The 25,678-nt window shown below is 43.5% G+C and overlaps 2 protein-coding genes, 1 long non-coding RNA gene and 1 pseudogene across 3 annotated transcripts in view; 1 reads left to right on the top strand and 3 right to left on the bottom strand.

Moving 5' to 3' along the window:
• Positions 1-1,085: 1,085 nt before the first annotated feature.
• On the bottom strand, positions 1,086-12,735 carry LOC114709227. Its single transcript, XR_003736894.2, has 3 exons — positions 12,331-12,735; positions 8,225-8,325; positions 1,086-1,556 (listed from the first exon to the last, which is right to left on the bottom strand). It is a non-coding gene; the product is annotated as an uncharacterized LOC114709227 (long non-coding RNA).
• Positions 12,736-12,849: 114 nt separating this feature from the next.
• Positions 12,850-23,568, top strand: LOC114709218 (F-box/LRR-repeat protein 5-like). The gene is made up of 3 exons (XM_028892918.2): positions 12,850-13,017; positions 15,348-15,563; positions 23,038-23,568. The coding sequence occupies exons 1-3, from the start codon at positions 12,934-12,936 to the stop codon at positions 23,038-23,040; spliced, it is 303 nt and encodes a 100-aa protein (XP_028748751.2). The 5' UTR covers positions 12,850-12,933; the 3' UTR covers positions 23,041-23,568.
• On the bottom strand, positions 18,748-22,512 carry LOC114709223 (annotated as a pseudogene).
• A 780-nt stretch (positions 23,569-24,348) lies between the features above and the next one.
• Cd38 (CD38 molecule) overlaps positions 24,349-25,678 on the bottom strand; it is a 34,480-nt gene continuing 33,150 nt past the window's right edge. The window contains exon 8 of the mRNA XM_028892933.2: positions 24,349-25,293. Within this exon, the coding sequence (XP_028748766.1) occupies positions 25,230-25,293 (64 nt within the window). The 3' untranslated portion in view covers positions 24,349-25,229. The remainder of the gene's footprint in view (positions 25,294-25,678) is intronic.

Raw genomic sequence — 25,678 nt, 5'->3', positions numbered from 1 at the left:
TTGTTCTTTTAATTCAGGTTGCCTCTTTTCTTTTGGTGGATTAATTTTCAGTGCTCAAGAGAGACCAGGGTGTAATATAGTTGTGATGATATTTCATCCCCTTAGACTGGAGTTCCAGGCATCTGGCTGTATCTTCATTCTGCCCCTATGGGATGAGTACTGTCTGCAGCAACCATCACAACCCGGTAGTTAACCCACTCTGATAATAGAGTAGCAGGGACTTCAAAGCAAACTCTTGGTAGGTACTGATTAGGTGGGGAGTAAAGGGACCCTAATGATACTGCATATAGTAATATGTTAGTATAAATGCAAAAGAAAAGCGAAGAAGAAGAGGTAAACAACCACCGTGAGACCAGTGATGAGTATTAGGTTATGTGGGAAGTAGAGGACAGGGACATACATAGGGGTGGAAATAATTGAGGCAAAGGAAGAATAGTGTGGCTATGTGGCATTTTGGTTAATAGTAGACTGTTAAGGAGGAGGTCAGCCTCTGGGAGGTCAGGCTTTGGGAGATGTAATAGTAAGAAGAATGAGTATGGGAAAGAAAGAGAAAGGAAGAAAATGGAAAAAGAAAAAGAGAAGAAGAGAGAAAAATAAGAAAATGAAAGAGAGAGATTTGGCGACAGAGAGAGAAAGGGTGGGGATGCTCACCAGAACAAGTGTGTGAAACAGCAGAAGGTGCAAACAGTAGGGACATGCTGTCTTGCTTCAGTGCCCTCCTTCACCATGTAGATAAGGACAGCTATAGGGGAGTGGGGAGAGCTGGAGACAATGGAATAAGGTCATCATGTAGATAAGGACAGCTATAGGGGAGTGGGGAGAGCTGGAGACAATGGAATAAGGCAGGTAAGGATAGCTCTAGCGGCAGAGCCGCTTCACAGTTGAGAGCAGTGTTGCTCTTCCAGAGGCCTCGGGTTTGATTCCATCATCCAGATGGTGCTTCACAGCCTTCCAGATGCCCTCTTCCGACCTCCATGGGCACAAAGCATGCAAACAGTACACACACACACACACACACACACACACACACACACACACACACACACAAACACACACACACACAGACAAAACACTCACCTATAAAGTAAAATTAATATAAAACTTTTTAATGAAGAATAGCTATAGTGGGGAAGGAGAGCTGGGTGGGAATATAAGATTACTGGCCTGAATGTTGCTTTCCTCTCCTTGGCTGATCCACACAGCTTTGCTGTCTTGGTCCAGGTCCAGGCTGTGCTCCTGCTGCATTTAAACACAGTCCCATTCTTCTCTTGTGGGCTCGCAGATCCAGTCAGCCATGTTTTCTTGACAGACTATCAACTGTCCAGATTCAGTTGCTGTGTCTCCACAGAATCGGGAGCAGCTGGTGGCTATATGGTACCCCAATCAGTGTTTAGACTTTTGCTTACCTCCCACGGCTTTGCCTTTCCCTGTTGGGGTTCTGATGGTGCCCTTGGAAGCAGTCACTGGGAGCCCCTTCTGTGAAATCCCTTAGGCCCTGCTTTTGTAGAGTTCTTGGTCAGAGTCCTTTAGCCCAGTTTGCCTGGAGGAAAATGCCCCTATGGCAGAGAAACAAGTCAGATCCTGTTGTAGATAAAGTTTGTGGCCAGATAGCAGAAAGGGTTGTTTGAGATGTTGAGCAAGTCAATTCCAGGTCTGAAGAAGCAGCTGATGGAATGATAAAATATTCCTGCTCCCCTTTTTTCTAAATTGTAATCAGCTACTCCAGCTGATGTGGCTTCTATTCCACTCTCTTACCCTGAAGTTCTTATTTTATTTTTTGTTTATTAATATTTAGGGGCATGTATGTTTGAGCACCATGTGCTTATTTAGTGCCCATAGAGGCCAGAAGAGGGCACTGGATCCCCAGAACTAGAGTTACAGACCATTGTGAGCTGCTCTGTGGGTGCTGGGACCCAAACCTGGATTCTCTGCAAAAGTAGCAAGTGCTCTTTACCCCTGAACCATCTCTTCTGCTCCAGTGAGTGTTTTTTGTTTTGCTTTTTAAATTAAAACCTCATGGAGCTGGGGAGGTGGATGGCTCAGAACACAGAGCCCGATGGCCTGAGTTCTACGCAGAGACTCACTTGTTGGAAGGAGAGAACAGACTCTCATAAGTTGTCCTCTGACTACCCCACGAGCTCTTTGGTATTATTACACCAGGACACAAGAAGAGAATGACCAAATCTACAACCGTCTGGTTACAGCAAGCTTTAGTTTAGAGGTGTACCCGGGACTGGCCTGCTGGCTGTCTCACCCTAAGTCTGGATTTGAGAGATCAGCCCCTTACTGGCCTTTTTGGGTCCCTTTTATGAAGAAAATCTAAAGGTTAATAGAAAACAGTTGTAAGTGTGTTTCCAGGGTTGAGATAATTGGCTGTTAGAAAAAATACAATGAAAGGTAATAAAAGCAAAAAATATACATCATGTGGAAGGGGAGTCATACATTATGGGGCAGGTGGTCAAGGTATAGATCAAGGTCTTGAAAACATATTTTTATAAGGCAAAGGGCAATCATACATCATGGGGTCATGAGTTTGGTGCTGGTTGAAAAACATGTTTAGTAAACGGAAACTTATTCTTAATGAGAAATAGAAACCGATTCTTAGAAGGTATGGGGACTTAACAACAATGTGGCTCCTGTTCTGATTTCACAGTATGTGTGTGGTGTGCCCCCACAATAAATGAGTCAGTATAATAAATAAAACAATAACAAAAATACTTTTATAATAATTCAAGGGCTAAGATTACAGTGCATGCTTAGCATGCACAAGTCACTGAATTTTACACCCAGCCCCTAAAAGAAAAAAAAATCAATCACAAACATATCAGCTTTTTATAATCTTGCTTACAAGGAGAATGGTCAAAGTAATTCAAAAGAGTCCCCTTCGTATGGACATTTTAGGACAATGAATGTACTAGTCAATTACCCCGATCACACTAAGAAATAATTGATTGTAGGTAATATATGCATTGGCCGATTTATCTGCTTGTTGATGATGACTGACTTCCTAGAACAGGCTAGTACTTACCCAACATGGTTATTTTTCCACATGCTCTGGATTAGTTCGTATTAATTTTAGTGCCCCCTTGTCACTCAGCAGCATCCCAGACCAAGGCTGAGGTTGAGAAAAATGAGTCCCCAGAATGGGGCTGTCTAGGCAGTGGCTGGGGCAAGATAAGAATCAAGCCAGTGTTTCATGGATTTATGGTTGTTTTAGAACAGTGGTGAGTCTGTCCACAGGAATCCTAGTCTTTCTGCTCACGTGATTCCTAGCCTTGTAAATTTCCAGACAGTTACTTTATAAATATATTTTTTGAACTCTGGTTTGATGTGTGTGTGTGTGTGTGTGTGTGTCCATCCCCACTTCAGCCAGCCAGAGCTAGTGAGGGAGGAAATAGACTGGTATTTCCGTAAACATTTTCCCCCTCTTTGGATGGGGTTAGGCAATTACCTGCCAGATTTCATCATTACAGTGACTAAATCCAACAATTTACAGGAAGCTTATCTATCGCCCTTTCATTCTGGCTGCTTGTGATACTTCTCACTACAAGGTAAAATAGCTGGATTGAGCTGGCTCTGAAACCAGTCACCTTCCCTCAGGCCAACACATCCTGCAAAACAGCCCACAACAGATGCTTTGACTGGAAGTCCAAGCTGGTATTGAGTTGACGACATTTATTAAGAAAAGGAGAGGGCTGGGCGGTGGTGGTGCACACCTTTAATCCCAGCACTTGGGAGGCAGAGCCAGGCAGATCTCTGTGAGTTCCAGGCCAGCCTTGGCTACCATGTGAGTTCCAGGAAAGGCACAAAGCTACACAGGGAAACCCTGTCTCGAAAAAACCAAAAAAAAAAAAAAAAGAAAAGGAGAGGATGTTGTTTCTCCTTTGCTTTACAGTTAATATACACTTATGAGTTAGTAAATAACATGTTGACCCAGAGAAGCTAAGTAACAAAGAGGGCTGGCAGTGAAGGCAGGGGTATTGCAAGAATCTCATTGTGAAGGGGAAATATAATGGATATTGCCAGTGGACTGGGGTGGGTCTGGGAGGGGGAATGGGGATGGGAATAGCAGGGATCAAGTGGGGTGAAGATGGAGGGAGAGAGTACAGGGAGAGAAAACTGGAATCTAGGGACATCTCTGGGATGAGCTAGAAACCTAGAGCAATGGAAACTCCCAGCAATCTATGAGGGTGACCCTAGCAAAGAAAGACTCACAACAATCTATAAGGACAACCCTAGCTAAGACTCCTAGCAATGGGGAATACGGAGTCTGAACAAGCCATCCCCTATAACCAGGCAAGGCTTCTAATACACCAACCCAGCCACAAACCCTTTGACCTACAATTTGTCCTACCCACAAGATATGCTGGGGTAAAGTTGGTGTAGAAATTGTGGGAGTGACCAACTAATGACGGACCCATACCCTGAGAGGTCACTCACCCCTGAGGGCCAAAACCCAGAGGCAGGATAACCCAGAGATCTAGGATAGAGCCAAACACAAATGGGGAAAAAAATCAATGAAATGACTTCTAGTGATATTCTGCTATACTTATAGATTGATGCCTAGGTCAACTGTCATCAGAGAGGCTTCACACAGCAACTGATGGAAACAGATACAGAGACCCACATCCAAACATTAGGCAGATCTCTGGGAATCCTGTGGAAGGGACGGGGAAGGATTGTAGAATCTAGTGGTGTCAAGGGCCCCACAAGAAAACCCAAAGAACTAACTAACCTGGGCTCATAGGAGCTCACAGAGACTGAACCAACAACCAGGGAGTCTGCATGGAACTGACCTAGGCCCTCTGCACATATGATACAGTTGTGCAACTTGGTCTTTATGTGAGACTCCTAACAGTGAGAGCAGGGGCTGTCTATGACTGTGTTGCCTGCTTTTGGGATCCACTCCTCCTACCAGACGGCTTCATTCAATCTTAATAGGCGAGGAGGTGCCTGATCTCACTGCAACTTGATATACCATGGCTGGCTGATATCCATGGGAGGCCCTGAACAAGGCAGGGAGGGGGTATGGGGTACAGACTACTAGTAGTCAGCAAGCAAACAACAACAACAACCAATGAAAGAACCAACCAACAATAAAAAGCCTAAGAGAGATGACACACAGATATGTTTAGGAAATGGAAGGATCTTTTCTGGAGTGTTTTCGAAGAAACATGGGCCTCTCTATACATCATATCTCTAGATTTGAAGCCAAACAAATCATGGTTTATTGTCTAAGCTTTCTCAACAAAAGGAGCTCTAAAAGGTAGGCATGACTGTGCATGCTTGTAATCTCAGTGCTTAGGAAACTGAGGCAGGAAGATTGCCACAAGTTCCAGGTCAGTGTGGGCTATACAGCCAGACTCTGTCCTAAGAAAGAGAAAAACTGGAGGTGAGCAAGGTGTCCTAAGGAATAATGGACCATCCACATTTGGATGCTTGAGTAATTTATTGTATGGTTTGCTCCTTTCTGGAAACCAGAGCAAGGCTTTGTTGCGCTTACTCCATTATTAGTAGGACAGGGTTTCTCTTTGTAGCTTTACACCTTTCCTGGAACTCACTTTGGAGACCAGGCTGGCCTCGAACTCACAGAGATCTGCCTGCCTCTGCCTCCAGAGTGCTGGGATTAAAGGCGGGTGCCACCACTGCCTGGCTGGACTTATTCTCTTAAGTGCCAACAACAGTCAACTTTGGTTCCAGTTCAGAGGTTAATAGCACATATTATTAAGTATGCAATATGTTGATATAAACTAATGACAGAAATTATCTGAGCATAAGGTTACATATATATGCATAAGGCATGAATTTTGACCCTAATATTGTCCACTCACTAATTCTGATACCGGACAAGCCAATGACTATCTTCGAACGTCATCTTCCCTTTCTGTTTAGAGGGGAAAATATAACCATTGACATGAAATTACATATGATCACATGGAAAACAACATAAATGCCCAAGGCATGCATTGCTGTATTGCAAATACTGTTTTTAGTTCTGTGTATTTTTTCTTTCCTGTATTCTGTTCCCTGCTCTGATTTTCCTCATCTTTAAAAGTTTAAAAAAAATTTTTTTTGATTATTTATCCATGTGTGTGTGGATGCACATGCCATGGCATACTTGTGGAGGAGATCAAAAGACAGCTTTCGGGAGGCAAGTTTTTCCTCCTACCATGGGACCCAGCAGTCAAATACAGGTCATCATGTTTGATAGCAAGCACCTTTAACTGCTGAGCCATCTCACTGGCTCTTCTTCCTCTTTTTATTTCTATCAAATCTGACTCTTTTTTTTCCCTATTTCCTCTCTTTGAATTTCTTATTTTATGCCTTTGAATATGTCCAACTATTTCTCTGAATATCAGTGAGCTTATGGTGATATTTTATTTGTGCTGAAATGTGCTTTTATTTGTATGTTAATAAATAAAGTTGTGTGGGGGTCAGAGCTAATAGCAAGTCATTTAGCAGAAGTCTGGCAGTGGTAGCACACGCCCTTAATCCCAATCACATGACAGGCAGAATCTCTGTATGTTCAAGGACACAGTCAGCTTGGAGACACACACCTTTAATCTCAATACCAACCATAGAGACCTGGAGGTCTGTATAGACAGGCAGTGATAAGGAGGTCATGTGGTTGGGTTTATAACCAATGAGAAGGCAGGAGAGAAAGTCAATAAAAAGACAGACACACAGGAAGTAGGTCTCTTTCTGAGGGGAAGGACGACAGCGACAGTGAGGTGTAAGAAGGAGGTCTTGGTCTTAGCTCTTGGCTGCTGCTCAATCTCTGGGCTTTTAACTCTGCATTTGGCTCTGTGTTTCTTATTTAATAAGACTGTTCAGAATTACATCTACATGAGCTATCTCTAGGGAACAGAATTCCACATCTTCGGAAAAGGGCACACTATGCAGTATCTGTATTCCAATATGATGAACTATCCTTCATATGAGAAGGGAACTATGTGCTGCAGACACGCTCCATCTGTTAGCTCTCTATTGCTGTAACCATGGTGGCAGTGGGTGGTAAAACTACTCAACACATGGCAGGGACTTGAAAGAAGAAGCCAGAGTTCCTGTGTCCCCTCTAAGATTATATTCCCCAATGACTGGAAGAACCCTCTGATGGGGATGTCATTCTGTGTGCTGTGAATATATGTTGCTCTGATTGGTTGATAAATAAAGCTGTTTGGCCAATGGTGAGGCAGAATAAGGTTAGGCAGGACATTCTAACTGGAGAGATAGGAAAGAAGAAAAGAGAGCAGAGGAGATGCTGCTAGTACTGCCACGAGAAGCAAGATGTAAAGATACCAGTAAGCCAAGAGCCACATGGCAAAGTATAGATTTATAGAAATGGGTTAATTTAAGATGTAAGAGCTAGCTAGCAAAAAGCCTGCCATGGCCATAGTTTAAAAATAATATAAGCCTCTGTATGTTTACTTGGGTCTAAGCAGTTGCAGGACCAGGTGGTACACAGGAATTTTATAAGTGGCTGTGGGACCTCGGTGCCAGGCGAGCACAGGAAAACTTCTGACTATATACCTCTTAAAGTTTCTACAACTTCTCCAAAGCACTATGAATTGGGGACTGTTAACACGTGGGCTCTGAAGGATACTTAGGTAAATCACAGCAAATGCAATTTGAAAAAACTTGAAATTCTGAAAACAGACACCAAGATCAATGGTGCATACAAAAGAGACCCCAGTTAGGAAAATGTCCAAGGTGAAACATGCCCCCAACCTTCTGACAGTCATATGGATTTTAAAGACACTAGCAAGACATGAAGGGAGTCAGACATACAGAATGGAGGAAAGGTAAAAAAACAAGTGGCAGAATATAGATTAATATAAATGGGTTAATCTAAGTTATAAAAGTTAGTTAGAAACAAGTCTAAGCTAAGGTCAAGCTTTCATAATTAATACAAGGCTCCATGTCATTAATTTTGGGGCTGGTGGCCCTAAAGAAAGTCTGACAAGAAAGAGCAGCTACAAGAAAAAACTTAAGTGAGGAAAGGTTTGGCTTACTTTTTGAGAGCAGAGTCTATCATGGTGGGAAAGGCACAGCACTGGAGCACTCAAAGCTGCTCCACAGACCCATAGGACAAGTCAGCACAGGAAGTGAAGTCCAACACCCATAGATTTACTTCCTCTGGCTAGGCTTCATGTACACTTATCAGAGAAAAGGCTATTTGTGGACAGTTGGCGGTGGCCATGAGAGGCTCCAGAAGAAAACAAACCTGTTGTCACCTTGATCCTGGACTTCTGGCCTCCAGAACTGTGGGAAAATAAATTTCTGTTGTTCAAGTCATCCATGATGTGGCATTAAGTTATGTCAGTCCTAGGAAACAAATACATACAGCAACATGTCTTTACTTGTATAGTAAGAACCAGAGGGGAAATAATGTTAGTTCATTAAAGCAAAGAAAGTAAACACTGGGGAGCCTCTGCCCCTCTCTCTCTCTCTCTCTCTCTCTCTCTCTCTCTCTCTCTCTCTCTCTCTCTCTGTAATGTGTGAGATCTGACCTGTCCAGGTGGATTCTCTGGAGCTCAGAGAAATTTTGAACATATTAAGAAGCAGCCATGAGAAAATTCAAGTCTTGGGCTGGTGACCATTGTAGTGTTTAGTACTCTGCTTATATTGGTTAGTGTTAATGAGAGAGAGAGAGAGAGAGAGAGAGAGAGAGAGAGAGAGAGAGAGAGAGAGAATTAGAACATGTTTTCAATTTTTACCTGAGATAAGCTTTATCAGAGACAGATTATTTTAAGGCACCTGTTTCCTTTACTAGTTTAGCATCCAGGAGACACAGGTAATCAATTTTTGAGAGCATTTAACAATAACAGATTGTTATATTAAAGTCTGTTTTTGCCGAGCCCAGACCCTTTTTGGTCTCGGGGTGTAATACCTTTTGATTGTTACTATTCCTTTTCCTTACCACCTGGATATATCTGATGATCCTTGGACTCCAGCTCTATGGTGATTCTGTAACAATTAGCTGAGTAGTTAATTAGATGAGGGAACCAGGTAGAGAAAAGCTTGGGGGGTGAGATCTCATTCTTCTGGAATTGGTGACAAGGCAGTGGATCCTGATGTCCTCTGGAACTTGAGAGAGAGCAGGGTCCTCTCTGTGTCGCTGTGCATGGGAAGCACTGCTGACTGGTCTGGAGTGAGGCACATGGAGGGAGCAAATGAACTGAAAGCTCCTACCTTAGCTGGAAAATCTCTTTCCATTAAGTAACCCTGAAAGTACAATTAGGTCTGGTGAAGTGGGTAAGTCTGCCCCCCTACCCTGACAATAGGGAAACAAGAAGGAGAGGTAGTATCCCCAAACTCCCTCAGGACTGAATGAGTGGCTTGGTGTCCAACAGGAAGGAAATGGATCTCCCCATGCTGTATCCTGGGTTCCCTGTGAGCTGGTGGCCAAGCCTAGAAGGTCTGCTGGAGGTCTTTGTTTGATGTCCCCATGCCACGAGGTGCACAGAGGGCAGCCAGCTGACCAGTTATCTCACTAGGTGGCACTTTGAACAAGGCTCAATTGATTGCGTGGCAGGGCACGCACTAGCTCTCGTGGCCTACTCAAACAGGGACCTGGAATCCCTTGCGCAGCTGCTGCTGGGATAGCGTGTGCCAACATTTGGCATTTCTCTTCATGGGCTTTCTCATCTCTCCCATGGTACACCTTAAATGCCACAGCTGAAACTTCTGCTTGTGGTGTTAGGAGCCTTGCTTTCCAGATATTTAAGTTTATTCCTATTGTCGGGGAGCTGTGAGAGACAAAGACAGATTTTATTCTGTATCTTGAATTAAGTTGTTTTTTTTTTTTTTTTTTTTTTTTTTTTTTTTTTTTTTTTTTTGATAGTTTGATGGTTTGAGGACAACTTTAGGAAGACCTGCCAGGAGGCAGGTTGTAAACTGGAGTGAGGCACATGGCTAGATCTCTGGCTAGAGATGTAGGACCCCTTACTTAGCTACTGAACTGCACATCTTCAGTCATAGAGCTAGAGTGGCAGGATCCTAACAGGCTTGGCAGGTTTGAGCCGAGGAAACATGCCATGCTGCTGGTGGCCAAGGGGGCATGGTGGAAAGTTACACCATGCAGACATGGCATCCATATGCAAAGTTTTATTGGGGGGAAGGGAGAAGGGAAGGGAGAGAAGGAGAGAGAGAGAGAGAGACAGAGAGAGAGAGAGAGAGAGAGAGAGAGAGAGAGAGAGAGGAGGTGCACACCTCATGGGAATAGAGAGAAAGATGAGGTGGGGTTCTCTGAAAGGGGACTTTGCATAAGATGATGTTAGGACACTGGGCAGGTCCTAACACTTATGATTTGCTTCATAATGGCAACCCTGTTTTGTTCAGTGTTTATTTTCACAATCAACCCTCTGTTGGGGAAAGTACTGTCACATATTAAAATAAGCTAAGTTATATGCTTTAGAATTGACCGATTCTGACTAGGAATTCTTCTTTAGGCCTTTAAAAATACAGCTGGAAATGTTCAGAAAAGATCTTGTGTCAGTATCTTTTCAGTTTTCTAGAGAACATGTTGATACCCTGCTCACCGAATGTTTGTTGTTTCTCGTAAGAATGAGAGTGAGGGTGAGAGAAAGCTACCAGTCTAATGAGGTCTTCTGTCAAGTGGTTATTCATGGTTCTGTTCACATGTATTATCCGGCCTCTTTGTGGTGGTAAGTGGACAGAAGAGATAACAGAGGGATGACTACACTGCCAGCCTGGACTTTAGTAACAATTCCCATCTGTTGTGGTTGTAACTTACAGTGACAGCATAACACTAATCAGTCTTGTCTCTTAAGCCAAAGTTCAACATGAATTAACCATATCTATACCCATATGATTATTATCATTCGTCAGCCCGTGGGGATAACAAGAGTTTCCTTGAAGAGGAAAATGACCCATGGGATAACAACAGCTTCCTTGAAGAGGAAAGTGACCCATAGGCCTCATTTTTTAATCACTTATTTTGTTTGTTTTAGTCCTTGAAATAAATTCCTTGAAATAGTCAAAGTCCAGAGTAGCTGTTATTTTCCTTAGCGGACTACAAACCTTCTAATCTGGGTTAGAGTGTAACTCAGTTTGTAGGTGGCTATTTTTGTTGTTATATACCTATCCAGTGTGTTTTGGTCTAGGGATGTGCTAGCAATCAGGGACACAAATATGTGAATGATATGGTGATATTTTATTTGTACTGAAATGTGATTTTAATTTTATGTTAATAAATAAAGTTGCCCTAGGGTCAGAGCTATTAGAGCCATAGCAAGAGCGTGGTGGTTAGAAAAGCTATGTAGATTTCTGTGTGTTCAGGGATACAGCCAGTATTGGAGACATAGGCCTTTAAGACCTGGAGGGCAGTACTTACAGGCAGTGATGAGGCAGTCATGTGGTTGGGTTTACAACCAATGAGAAGGCAGAACAGAAAGACTATTTAAACACAGACAAACAGGAAGTAGCTCTCTTGCGGGGAAGTTAGGAGCACTGCAGGAGGTAAGATTTTATCTCTGAGCTCTGACCTCTCGGCTTTCTCTTTTACATTGGCTCTGTGTTTCTTATTTTAATAAGACGATTGGATACATCTACAGAATGACACACACAATATGGTATATTCATAGTTAAAATAGAAAAACCACAAGAATGCTAGGTGATTCCCTCATTCATTCTTTATTCTGATAGACCCTGTTCTAACTGCTGAGGATAATCTCATCTCGCTCTATATAACTGGTACACTTGAAGTCTGTATTCCAAGATAGCCAGAGTGAAAGATCAGGATGAAATAAATAAGGGGAAAGCAAATGTCCTTTGAGAATTATTAAAAACATAGAGGCAAAACTTTACTGAACAGCAGAGAAAAGGAAAACAGGCTGAGAAGGTAACTGAGGGAGGGAAAGGAGAAATGTCAAGAATTTTTCAGTTCAGTAAGCCTCCCCCTGCCCTGCAGTTAGTTCTTCAGCCACCTCTTTTTTCCAACTACCACAGCACACAGGGGTGAACTTCCTGTCAGACCTAGATTCATGTGGCCAGAATTTTCACTTACTGATGTGTGAAACCTTGGGCAATGTCTTTATTTCCTACCTCATAGTTGTTTTCTCTAACACTGTTTACAGACATTATTTATGTTGAGCCAGATACTCCTATCAACACTTCAAATATATGTATTTAATTCTCCTTAAAATGTTATTAAGAATGTATCCCCCCCACACACACACACACATATTTTACGGAAGAGAATATAGAGGCTGGAACACAGAAGTCCTGGAACTTTCCTAAGTTAGTACAACTAGGGTTTGGTGAAACTGAACCTAATTTTCATCTCCAGAGTCTTGTTTTCCTGCTCACCTTGCATGTTAATATCAAATGGTAAGATTAGAACTGCACAGATGCGCTCCGGGGTTCTTTCTCACCTCCTTCTAACCCATTTTTTGAACGTTTGATTACTTTTACCCGTTGCCATGAATCTGTGGTAGGATTCCCCTCTGGCATCTCCAGGTCCCCACGCGCCCGTGGTGTGAGGAGACGCGGTGGTGTCCCCAGCACTCAGCCACAGCGCATGCACACGGAGGCCAGGCTAGCAAAGGCCCAGGGCGAGCAGCCCCGGGGCTAGCCAACCCCGAGGCTCTTCACAGTCGCCCTCAGACCGTGCGTTCTGAGGAGACCCTGGAACGCTCAGGCCTCCCCACCGCACCGGGAGAGGACCGGGAACGAGCGAGCGGCCGGGAGGTGGGAGCCCCACGCCTCAGCGCTGGGCCGGTCACGTGGGCGGCCGCCCCGCTTGGCGGCGGCCCGCGCGCCCCCGCGCCCCGGCCCCGCGGAGCTCGTCGGGCGCGCGCGCCGACGGGGCGGGCGCATGCGCAGGTGGGCGCGCCGCCTCTGTCGCGCGGCGAGGGTGTCTATGGAGAGGCGGCGGCCGCGGCTGCTGAGGCGGACGCTGAGGCAGCGGCGATGGCGCCCTTCCCCGATGAAGTGGACGTCTTCACCGCCCCGCACTGGCGGATGAAGCAGCTGGTGGGGCGCTACTGCGACAAGGTAACGGCAGCGCGGGGCGGAGGGCGGCGCGGAGAAACGGGCGGGTTCCGGGGACGGCCTGGCCTGCGAACCTCCCGCAACCCCCCCCCACCCCCGCGTTGGCGCCGCCGAGCAGCCGCCTGCGTCCCCGTTCCCGCCCCCGGCGCGGCTCCCGCACCTTCCCGCCCGGGGGGTCCTGGGAAACCCGGGCCGGCCGCGGCCTGGGACGTGCCCTCGGGGCGCGCGGCGCCTGCCCAGCGTCCTGCTGGCGGGTCTGGCCTGTGCCGGGGGGTGAGGGGCGCTCCCGGTTCCCCGGAGCCTCCGCCGCTGGCCCTTCAGGGGTGTGGGGGACCCGGGGTCGGCCTCCCGCGGGGGCTCCCGGTCCGCGCCCGCAGGCCGCTTCTGCGGTGGCTCGCTACCGCAGTACTGCCCGCACGGCCCCTCTGGGCTCTTGGAGTCGCTTTGCAAACACTGCATCCTCCGCCTGGACCTGTGACTTGCTGAGACAAAAGTTCCCTAGCTAAATAAATGATAGATCCGGGTCTCTTAGAGAATCAGAATCTATGGATCTCTGTGAGTCTTATGACAATACTTACTACCTTTTAAAGAAGATACCTAGTCACGTCTGTTCTGTGTAGATTGGCTTTACTTCAGTCTTAATGCCACCTTTTTCAGTGTTCTTCCATCACAGTTCTTACTGTGAAAGGCTAGTAAGACAGCTTAGAGTGTACTTCTCTTCAAGAAGACAGAACCACACTTTGGAAAGAAGCCTAAGAAGTTTGGTGTTAGTAACATTTGCCCTCTAATTTATCTACCTGTTGTATTTAACCTAATTGTTTCCCATTTAAAATGAATTTTGTAATAGAATTGAACAGTAGAAGTTAGATTTAATATAGATAATGAGATATTTGAATATTGCTTTGAATTTATTTGTGATTTATTTAGGCAGGGTCTCGGTACATAGCCCCTGGCTATCCTGGAACTCAGTATATAGACCAGTGTCTTAAGTTAGGGTTTCTATTGCTGTGAAGAGACACTATGACCATGGCAACTCTTATAAAAGAAAACATTTAATTGGGGTGTCTTACAGTTCAGTGGTTTAGTCTGTTATCATGATGAGACATGGCAGCATCCAGGTAGACATGGTACTGGAGAATGAGCTGAGAGTTTTACATCCTGATCCATAGACAACAGGAAGTGAACTGACACACTGGGCATAGCTTGAGCATATATGAGACCTCAAAGCCTGCTTCCACAGTAACACACTTCCTCTCACAAGGCCACACCTGCTTCAACAAGGTCACCCTCCTAATAGTGCCACTCCCGATGAGCCAAGCATTCAAACACATGAGTCTATGGGGGGGGGGCATATCTGTAGAAACAACCACAAACAGGCTGCCCTTGAACTCACAGAGATCCACTTACCTCTGCCTCCTAAATTTTGGGAGTAAAGGCCTGTGCCACCATGCTCAGCTTACTTTGAATTTTGAAACAAATTTCTTGATGTGTGTGTTTTAGTATTAGAATTTAATTTTCTATTAAGTGTGAAAGCTTGGCATTACACTGCAAGGGGAATTTTTCTCCAATTGAATGCTAGAATTTAAAAAATGATGGCATACTTAAGGTGTTACATATTTATGTCAGTTTTCTTAAAAATACACTTCTCTTGTGGTTGTCTTGGCTCATGCCTTTAGTTCCATCCAGCTCTTGGGGTGCAGAAGGTGGGTCTCTGTGAGTTTGAGACCAACCTGGTTTACACAGTTCCAGGCTAACCAGGGACCTTGTCTCAAAAAAAAAAAAAAAGTGTGTGTGTACATATGTAAATTATCTAGTAATATTTTATCTAATAGCTCTATATTTTATGCTTCCTAAACAGATCAGTTTCATCTTTACACTAAAACTTACAGTGAAGTATTTTCCCAGTTTTAAATTGTAGTAGTATAATAACATGAAAAACATTTTGAACAAAGAAGAGAAAGCCACATTATCCTAAGCTTATTCTTCTAATGTAGGTGTCTTTGGTATGATTTATGATACAGATAGAGTAATTGAAAATTAGACTTGGAGGGAACTTGGTCTGATCATTTTTATTTGGGTAAACTAGGTGACTTTTTTCCTTTCTCACCAGGTATTTGAGAATGCCAGCCAACATCTTCTTAGTGTAGGGGACTCTACAATTATACATCTATGAATTATTTTTTTTAATGAATTTCCTTTATTTGTACTGTGACATAATCGATGTAAAGGAACTATCTTGCTATATAAAAAAATTGGGTATACATTTGAATGTTTCTTGTTACATTGTCTTATGTTTGCATCTATTTACTATGTCTTTTTAAATTTTTATTCAGCTTTCTAAAACGAACTTTTCCAACAACAATGACTTCCGTGCTCTTCTCCAGTCTTTATATGCTACTTTCAAGGAGTTTAAAATGCATGAGCAAATTGAAAATGAATACATTATTGGTTTACTTCAGCAACGCAGTCAGACCATCTATAATGTCCATTCTGACAATAAACTCTCTGAGATGCTTAGTCTCTTTGAAAAGGGGCTGAAGAATGTTAAGGTGAGTTGAAAATTCATATGTAAGTAACTATTAGAAATAGTGTGAACCTGTCATTGTAATTTTTATTAGCAACTTTAGGAAATGGTATTATTTTAAAGATATTTCATTTATTCATGATGCCTAGGAAGGCTGTTCATCAAGAATGGTTACAGTGGAGGCTTGTAGTAAGGCGGAGAGATAAAGGTCAACTCTGGATGCAAGAAAAACCAGGAGTTAAGAGCCAAGTCACAAGCGCTAGTAGATGGAAAATGACTGAGAGAAAAGATTAGGACCAGGAGAATTCTTGTTGCATTAACTCTTTAGGATTTTTGCTGAAGCTAGGCCAGGGTATTAAACCGTAGAGGCTGAGGGGGTAGTGAGGGATTTGTTTAGATACTGCCATAGTCACATACTGAAAGTAGATGATGATTGTTAAACTGACTCAGTAGGATTCTTCCCAAAAGTGAACTGAGAGGCTAATGGCAGAGTCTAAGGTCCCATTTCATTGGAAAGAGGATTCAGAGGATCTGGCTCAGGTATGGTGAGAGTCTTTGGAAATTGGCTCGAATTTTAAGTACCATGAAATTGTTAAAAAACATTTGCCTTTTTTTTTTTTTTTTTTTTTTTTTTTTTTTGGTTTTTCGAGACAGGGTTTCTCTTTGTAGCTTTGCGCCTTTCCTGGAACTCACTTGGTAGCCCAGGCTGGCATTGAACTCACAGAGATCCACCTGGCTCTGCCTCCCAAGTGCTGGGATTAAAGGCATTCGCCACTACCGCCCGGCCATTTGCCAAATTCTTAAAAAAAAAAAAAAAATAGCTATCAATGTGAGTACTGATGACTAAAGGTATAATTTTTGTTTAGGGTAACACTTCAGTTCCAAACATTTTATTTAAAATTAAAGATGGGGCCAGATATGGAGGCATATATCTTTAATCCAGTACTCTGGAGGCAGAAGAAAGTGTATATTTATGAGTTCAAGGCCAGTCAGGGCTACATAGTGAGACCTTTTCTCAAACAAAATAAAATTGAGGGTGGAAGATGTAATTCAGTGGTAGAGTTCTTGCTTAGCATGAGCAAGGCCTTGTCTCCAGTCTGTAACAGTGGGGAAAAATGGAATGGCAGCTATAGTGTTTACTGGATTTTATTTTTCCTTGTTGTAGGAATCAGAATGGTTAAAGACGACGATTTCAGTTGTATGGCACTTGTCTGAAATTCTAGTGGTCAGGAGAATGAGGTAGGAGAGTCACTAGCTAAAGACCAGCCTAGGGTACATAGTGAGATTTTTATCTCAAAAACAAAGTAATAGTGAACAAGAAAATGAAATGCATTTGTGAGTATAGTTTAGGATAAGGATGTATGTACATTTTCTTAATAATATTTGTCTTAAATATTTGAAAGTTAAACTTTGTTTAACCTTTTCAGTTCAGTGAAGCATAAGAGTAAGTTATAATTCCATCAAGACACCTTATACCCTTTACTTAGATACTTTGCTTTAGAAAGGTGATTCAGTAAGAGGGAGGATTAATTTTGAAGGACTGAGAACACTCAAACTGAAGACCATTATTAAGAAATTCTACCAGTAGTCTCTGGAAGAAGGAATACTTGGTAGATATCCAGAGGGGAGGTGGTTGATTAGTAGAGGAAAGCATACTAGATAGTAACAGAAGGGAGTTTTACTTTTCTATTGAGTACTCCTTGTACTCTTGGTGTTTTAGATCACATTTATGTATTATGTAGTCAGTGTTTCTGAACCAAAGCAGTAGTTGTTAAAAATATAGGTAAAGGGACATGCTTGAAAATGATGTAGGATGTAGCTGAAAGTTTTCCCCTATCCCGCCTGGTCCGTGGTCAGGACAAATCTCTCTCACCACCAGTCCCACAGCAGCTCAGACACAAATAAACACACACAGGCTAATATTATTTTTAAACTATGCCTTGACAAGCTTCTTGTTATCTAGTTCTTACATCTTTTTTTATTATTATTTTTTCTTTTATTTTACAATACTATTCAGTTCTACATTACTATTCACTTCTACATAACAGCCACAGATTCCCTTGTTCACCCCTTCCTGCCCCCTCCCCTTCCCCCAGCCCACCCCCCATTCCCACCACCTCCAGATCAAGGCCACCCCCGAGGACTGAGATCGACCTGATAGACTCAGTCCAGGCAGGTCCAGTCCCCTCCTCCCAGATTGAGCCAAGTGTCCCTGTATAAGTCCCAGGTTTCAAACAGCTATCTCATGCAGCGAGCCCAGGACCTGGTCCCACTGCCTAGATGCCTCCCAAACAGATCAAGCCAATCAACTGTCTCACCTATTCAGAGGTCCTGATCCAGTTGGGGGCCCCTCAGCCTTTGGTTCATAGTTCATGTGTTTCCATTCGTTTGGCTATTTGTCCCTGTGCTTTATCCAACCTTGGTTTCAACAATTCTCGCTCATATAAACCCTCCTCTTTCTGGCTAGTTAGTGGCAGGAGCCACAGGGGACACTGCTTGCTCCTTCATAGATTTTTGCTAAGTTAGCTTTTTATATAGCTCAGGACCATCTGCACAGAAAATGGTGCTGCCCACAGTGGGGTAGGCTCTCCTACACCAATTATTTGTCAAGACAATCCCCGCAGATATACCCACAGGCCAATCTGATCTAGGGAGCTCCTTGACTAAGGCTCTCCTCTCTCTCATACGGCTATACACTGTGTCAAGTTTACAGCTGCAGCAGACCAGTGGGTATTACTGTGACTCCCATTTCAAAGGGAGAATCAGAGCTTGTTCTAAGAAGTAATTCATATCAAGTCTTCACATCAGACAGATCTATGCAATAAATTTGAGACTGATACAGCAATCAAGTATCAGGACCATGCCATCAGGACCTGCCATCCACCTCTGTTAATTTTATTCCCAGACATAGCCGTTACTGTGTCCTATCACTGAAGGATAGCACAGTGTCTAGAAGGCAAGCAAAGAGTATTTTACCTCAGCCTTGGATAGTGGAACAACTGAGGATGTTATTTTTGCCTGGGTGACTCCCAAATCTGTTCCTTGCCCTCCTGGAGAACCCATAAAATCCAAATAGCATTTAGAATCTTTATATACACCCCAAGTTGCATTCTGCTGCTGCAATGGAGGTCTCTAATGGCTACACTGTGTGGAGTGCCTACTGCAATAACTGATATTTTCTCTTCTTTGTTGGTCTGCTTTTTGCATCAAGTTTTTAAGTGTTGTCTCACATTTGTGTCATTTAGCAAGAACCACACAATTTTTTATGTCATTATATGACATCCTTAGAGGGACACAGGTGAATTTTCTTCATAGAGAACAGATCCTCCATTGCAAGATTCTCAAAACCAAGACTTAAAAAAAAACAAAAAAAACAAAAAAAGCAAAAACAAAACTGAAACAAAGACAAAGAATTTTTATGAACAAATACATTGCACATCATGGGTATCAGGGGTTTAAAGTTACAACTTTCTGGGTAGCTGGTTCTTGTGTGACAAAGAGAATGAAAGGGAGGAGTGAGAAGAGGAATGCCTTGGGGAAGAGGAGAAGAAGCTATGGCAAGGAAAGGAGAAGAGAAAGCAGAAGAAAGAAAGGAAGCCTTGGGGAGAAGGCAACTTAGGAATGGAGACCTGGCATCAGACCCTCTGCATGAGAGACCAGGCCAGACATCCCTAGGCCTCAGTTGCTTCAGCTGGGCCTGCTCCGGAGGAAGAAATTGCAGCTTGATGAGGGGTACTTAGAAGGACCTTGTGGCTTGGCACACACATAGAAATGGCGGCCCAGGTTGGATCCTGTTTTTTTTTTCACATTCTGCACCACACATGGCTCCCTGTGGCCTCTGCAGAGGGGTGAGAGTGAGGACCCACTCAGCACAGACTTCCAAAGCAAGGTCTGTACCTCTTCTTTATCTTTGACCTCAGAAACTTGGCCTGCTCGTCCACCGTTGTGGCCATCACATCCTCTTCTGAAGTCTTTGGGTTAACAAGTGTGCCCACCAGAGGCAGCCTAGGTAGTTCTACAGCAGGAGAAGTTTGGGAAAGATTAACAGAAGGCTGAAAATAACTCATCCGGTTTTTCTGGTGTCTTCTGGGGCCACCTTGATGTTTTCGAGGCTGGATGATTGCCTGTGGGCCTGTGCTTTTCACTGTTTGGGGGCCTGGATTTGATGATAGGGCTATACTACTGGCTGCCTTCAAATAGGTTCTTGTTCAGGAGGGACTAGGAAGCCAGGAATCTTGATCTGGGTGCCTGCAAACTCAGGGAGGAAATGGGCGTACAGAGCTGGGCACTGTTTTGCTAGCACACAGGACACATGCAAGGCAGCTCCCACTGGGCAGTGGTCAGAGCTCATCACTCCAAGGAGTGGGAAGGCAGTTTGGAGAGTGTCTATGATCTCCTAGTACATAGTCAAATAGGGTACCATAGTTGAGACAGCGGGCACCAGTGATCACTGACCAGAAGGTGAAGGGCCTCTCCTGTTTTGGATAGAAATAATGGTAGCTATTCATAAAAGGTACTCAGCCTGGTACTCCAGGTCACTGAGCAAGCCATCCATCCACTTACACCCCGGGTCTTCTTCAAAGCACTCTAGACTGCCAGCATTGCAGTGGTCAATGGGATGGTGGGCTGTATTTAGGTCCCCTGGGATTATCACATGGCAGCCAGATAGAAAAGCATCTTAAAGGTCAGCTGCTCAGGCTTCCCAGGATCCATATGTAAGCAGTACACGTTGATCAGGCTCAAGGGTTTCTCCTTCCCTTCCCTGGTGCAGACCTTATGCTGTGTAAGGAGAGCCGGGCCCTCACTATCCAGAGCCTGTAGTTGCTCTTGGGTGAACTCTGGCATGTTTCCATAGCAACCAACATCCTGGTTCAGAGTGATAAGCAGGCCACTCTGGCGTTCTTCAGCAGCCACTGGGGTAGCAAGGTCCTTACAGAAAGTGGCTACACCAGAACAGTCACTCCAGCTGTGGCTGAAGCTGCAATGGGAGTTATAGCCCTCAACAACAGCCAGGGGTTCCGATAGTGCATCTCTGGTCACTTTGGTCCCCTGGAGACAGACAATATCAGCATCCAGCTCTTCCAAAATAGGTCGCAAAGCCATTGGACAATTACTGGGCACCTGGCATCCCAGACCTTGTAGGGGCTTCTGGTTCTCATTGATATTCCAGCTTACCATGCCCAACATTTTGGTTAACTATACTGTTTCACAAAGAATGTATAGGCATAGGCAAACTGTTGGCCAGAAGTTAACTAGCTTCCACCTTCCTCCTGCGTTTGCTCAGGCGCTCAGGCATTCTCATCCCCCCAAACCACTGGACTGCTCGCAGGGGCTTCAAGTTCAGTTCTCTTTGGTGAGAGATGAACTTTTGTGAAAACTGAAAGGGTGGTGCAGATCCCAAAGAGGAAGGAAAGCTGGGTTGTATATGCTTGTAACCCCAGCACTCAGGACACTGAGGCAGGAGTTTTCAGTGAGTTCAAGACCTACCTGAGCTACGTAGCAAGACTGTCCAAAAACCAGGGCAGAGTGCATGGTGAGAGGAATATCTGTGATGGTCCTTTTCTTCTGGATGCACAGGAACTCCTGAGTTCCTGATTCCCTTTCTCCTCTGTTCAAAAGTCCCCTTGATGCATCAGGTTAGTTACAGCGGGTTTTCCAAAGACTATTACTAAAAAGCAAAAGAGTGTTCTTCCTAACACTTAATAGTCAACCAAGTGGAGTCTTCCCAAGACACACAAGTTATAAACACGGGAATTTGTTTTCAGAAGACACAGGCCACTAAAGAGGCAGTCTTTGTTGGTGGTATTGTCGTTTGTATCTGAGAGCGTGCAGACTTGAGCTGGGCTGCTTTCAGACAATGGAAGAGCAACATAACAGGTAACTGAGACAAAGCTAAGGAAAAATATGTATTTTGCCCAAATATTTGGTAGTTTGCTTGTCAGCTGAGAACACTGATTGACATAATTTAGTGTGCATTTCCAGACATACACACACACACACACACACACACACACACACACACACACCCTTTCAAGCACTCAGCCTGCCATTTCAGAACTCCCTTTGAAACGATGCTTCAGATACTGTAAAGTCACAAGTCACCACAGTAGAAAAAGGGTGAGCCTAAGGAAATTAGAAGAGAGACATTAGATCTCAGGTTATTTCTACAGCCCTTGGCTAGCTATGATGGAAGACACAGTACAAGAGGTGGGAGAAGTTTATAAAGCAAAACGGAGTGTGGAGAGAGGGTATAGGGAGTCTATGAGCGCACAGTTAATCCAGCAGTCACATAAAAAGAGGAATATGTACAACCTTTTGTGTATGTAGGCCATCAAGTCCTTAGGTCTGGAGATGGCTGCAAGGTCATTGGTATAGATGCTTAAAGAACTACAGAGAGGATGGATTCAGGGTAGCGTGTTATGGTGATAAAAGGGGTGGGGGGGTAAAAAAGAATACCCTAGCCCCCAAGCTACCTCTGAGTGTTCCAAGGACCCTCCTCAGCATCATCTGAAAACACTGTGATTTGCCTCCTTTGAGATCTCTCCTGGCTTAAAACTTGATCTCAGACGAGTCTCCACGGGCTTGCCTTCCAAGTTGATTTCTATTCTATCCACTCCATCTCGGAAGGGGATGTGATGGCCAGTAGTTTCTGACACAAGCGGCCACTTCCAAGTATGTTCGTGAGCAAGGACATTAGTAAATCCCGACTCCAGGAACCAACCTTCACAGCAAGGTAGGCAGAGTCTTGTGTAAAATCCCCAGGTTGCAGGCTGGACTGGCAGGGATCCGGTTCTGAGGACCTTCAGTAGTGGGAGCTACTTGAAAGCTGGGGCCGATCTGAATCCCTGTTAGAACTGGTTTGTCAGGCCAAGACTAAATTCCCAAGAAGCAAGAATAAGTGGTAGCTGGGCGGTGGTGACGCACGCCTTTAATCCCAGCACTTGGGAGGCAGAGGCAGGCGGATCTCTGTGAGTTCGAGGCCAGCCTGGGCTACCAAGTGAGTTCGAGGCCAGCCTGGGCTACCAAGTGAGTTCGAGGAAAGGTGCAAAGCTACACAGAGAAACCCTGTCTCGAAAAACCAAAAAAAAAAAAAAAAAAAAAAAAAGAATAAGTGGTCCAGTTGTCAGTGAGGAATTCCTGGGCTGCCTACTGTGTGTCCACTGTGGCTATAGCCTCAGGGGCTCTTAAAAAAACTGGATCTTCAACCAGAGGAAAACGAAGAGAAACATCTGTGATGGATAGTCTTGGTTGTGAAATTGGCTACATCTGGAAATAGCTAAAACCTAAAGGACTGGGCACATCTTTAAGGGATTTTTTTTCTTAATTAAAGCATTTGAAGTAGGAAGACCCAGTTCTAATCCAGATCTTTGAGGTAGGAAGATCCTTTAATCTGGGCCACTCCTTCTGCTGGCAGCCTAAATAGAGGACATAGAAAAAGGAAGCTTGCTCTCTCCTTGCCTGCTTGCTCTTGCTCTCACTAACAAGACCATTCCTCCCAGTGAAGGAGCCTGCTTTTTCAGGATTCCAGCATATACTGAAGATGAATTGAGACATCCAGGCTCACAGACTGAACAACTACTGGGTTCTTGGACCCTCTCTTGATAGACAGCCATTGTTGGAGCAGCTGGACCACACAACCAGTAAGCCAAGCCATTCTAATAAATCGTGTGTGTGTGTGTGTGTGTGTGTGTGTGTGTGTGTGTGTGTGTGTAGTGTGTATGGGATTTATTAGAATGCATATATCCTGACTAATGCAACCCAAATTGTCAAGGCTTTGTGACACGTTGCCAATTTTTATTACACAGTCTAATACCATCTGTGTGTGTGTGTGTGTTTGTGTGTGTGTGTGTGTGTGTGTGTGTGTGTTTTGCAGGTTCATATGTACTCATGCATGAAGAGGCTACAGAACAAACTGTCATTCCTTAGATATCTTCCACCTTGATTTTTGAGAGCATCTTTGTTTGGGACTTGGGCAGTACCTGGCTCCAACATTTATGCTATTTTCAATAAACTAAGCAAATTCTTTGAAACTGTATTCATTTAGTTTTATTAATATATACTAAACACACTTATTATAAAACAACTAAAAATACTCTGGATGTTGAGAAGTAAATAACACATTTCTAAATAACAATGGAATCGAGAACTATTTTAGACTGAACGGTAACCAGTGGAGACATACAGAATGTCAGTACTGCAGCAAAAGCAGACCTCAGAGGAAAACTCATAATACTAAAATACATGTGTAAGGAAAGAAAGCAGACTGCAATATCAGTGACCTAAGCATCTGTTGCAAAAAGTTGAATGAAGATCTTCAAGAAAGCTAAAAGAAATAAGAAATTTCTATATATCTAAAAATAAAGAAAAAAAGCTCAAATAAATAAAATAAATGAGGAAAGATAAAGATTGGAGCTTTGTAAAACAACAAAAATTAGTAATCCCAAAGCAAGACTGATCTAAGAGAAAAGTACAGAAAAAAATTGTCAATATCAGCAACAAATATGGCTTAACACAAAATTTAACTCAATATTTTCTGTTTTTGTTTTGTTTGTTGAGACAGGGTTTCTCTGTATAACAGCCCTGGTTGTCCTGGAACTCACTCTGTATACTAGGCTGGCCTGGAACTCAGAGATCTGCCTGCCTCTGCCTCCAGAGTGCTGAGATTGCAGGTGTATGCTACCACTGCCTGGCTCATTAACGCAATATTTCCACAAAAATATTTTACTACCTATAAAGGGCACCAAGTATGAGGAGGAAGAGAAATGGGGTGAAATTAGTTTTGAAACCACCCATAAAAATCAGATTTCAGATTCTTTGCATTCAATTTAATACAACATTTGCTGGACAATAACACGGACTCCTATCAATTTGACAGTAAAGGCCTAGAAAAGAAAAAAAATATATGCTGTGGACTTGGACAGAATTGAGTCAACTCCAGCCCTAACCATGATACCAGCTCTAACCATGATCCTAAGAATATGACTTTAGGAAAATGTATAACCTCTCTGGAAGCTCGATTGTCTCATATTTAAAAAAAAAAAAAAATGAAAACAATAGCCAAAGTTACTAGGGACATGTTGGAAGGGTGACAGGTTGAAGCACCAAGCAAGTTCAAGTTCCCACAGACTCTCTTCACCATAATGACCCCTGATCTCAGGTTTACTATTTGAATATTTGTAGGGAAAATGCAAAATCATCAGAAAATAAGATCATTCATTTTGAAGCTTGTCATTTCATTTCCTTTGTCCATTCTAACAGGTGAGGTTTGACCGGCATTTTTCAATAAAAATAATGTTACCAGCTGTGCTGAGGATGTAGTTCAATGGTGTACAGGCTTCTCTACCATGTGTAAAAGTTCTCAGATTTGATTCTCAGTTTCAGTAAGAGAAAAAAAGAGAAGTTAGTAATATATAAGCAATATAAAAGCACCACATGAGAAAGTTAAAATGAAATAACGATGTAAATTTGCACTCTGCTTCGGTGGAGTAATTTTTTCTTGAGTAGTAGTGGTATGCAGTACAAACTAAGCTGATCATGTAATGTTGCTATCATTGGTTGGAAAGTTCTTCTATCTCTGGTGTTGACATTGTAGTAGAGACCTCTTCCTGACAACTTCAGCTTTGCATCAGTGTGGTTTCTGAGTCTTTCATCTTGATGCATGCTACGGAAGTGTCTTAAGATCCAAATTTATTCAGATATTAGAACTACACAGTGGATGCTCCGGATTCTTCACACACTGAAGAAACCTGACAGGCCTGTGGGAGAGAAGCAAGAAAGGAAATCAAGGGACAGAATGAGGACTGGCGAGATAGATCCTAGGGTAAAGGGACTCACTGCCATGCCCAGTGACCTGAGAGTTTGATCTCAGACTTCATGTGGTAGAAGAAAGCACTGATTCCTACAAGTTGTCCTCAGAGGCCCACATGAAAGCTATGGTATGTGCATGCATGTGCGGATGCATATTCATACAGTAAATAAATAAATAAATAAATAAAATGTAACAAAAATATGACAAAAATTTAAGAGGGAAGAGACTGAATGATGCACCTATGGTCTAACTCGTCAATGAAAGAAGACCCTCCTTGGCAACCAAAGGAAGATGGACCACTGAGCATCCACCCACATGCCTCTCCTCAGCAA

This window comes from Peromyscus leucopus, chromosome 10, assembly GCF_004664715.2.
Source record: "Peromyscus leucopus breed LL Stock chromosome 10, UCI_PerLeu_2.1, whole genome shotgun sequence".
Lineage (NCBI taxonomy): Eukaryota > Metazoa > Chordata > Mammalia > Rodentia > Cricetidae > Peromyscus > Peromyscus leucopus.
Note: the sequence above shows the minus strand (reverse complement) of the source record. Positions and strands in the feature narration are given on the sequence as shown.

What these genes read in the sequence shown, in the direction of transcription:
- LOC114709218 (XM_028892918.2), top strand. Translation starts at nt 12,934, where the DNA reads ATGGCGCCCTTCCCCGATGAAGTGGACGTCTTCACCGCCCCGCACTGG. An exon ending in TGGGGCGCTACTGCGACAAG is followed by an intron (nt 13,018 to 15,347) that starts GTAACGGCAGCG and finishes ATTTTTATTCAG; the next exon opens with CTTTCTAAAACGAACTTTTC.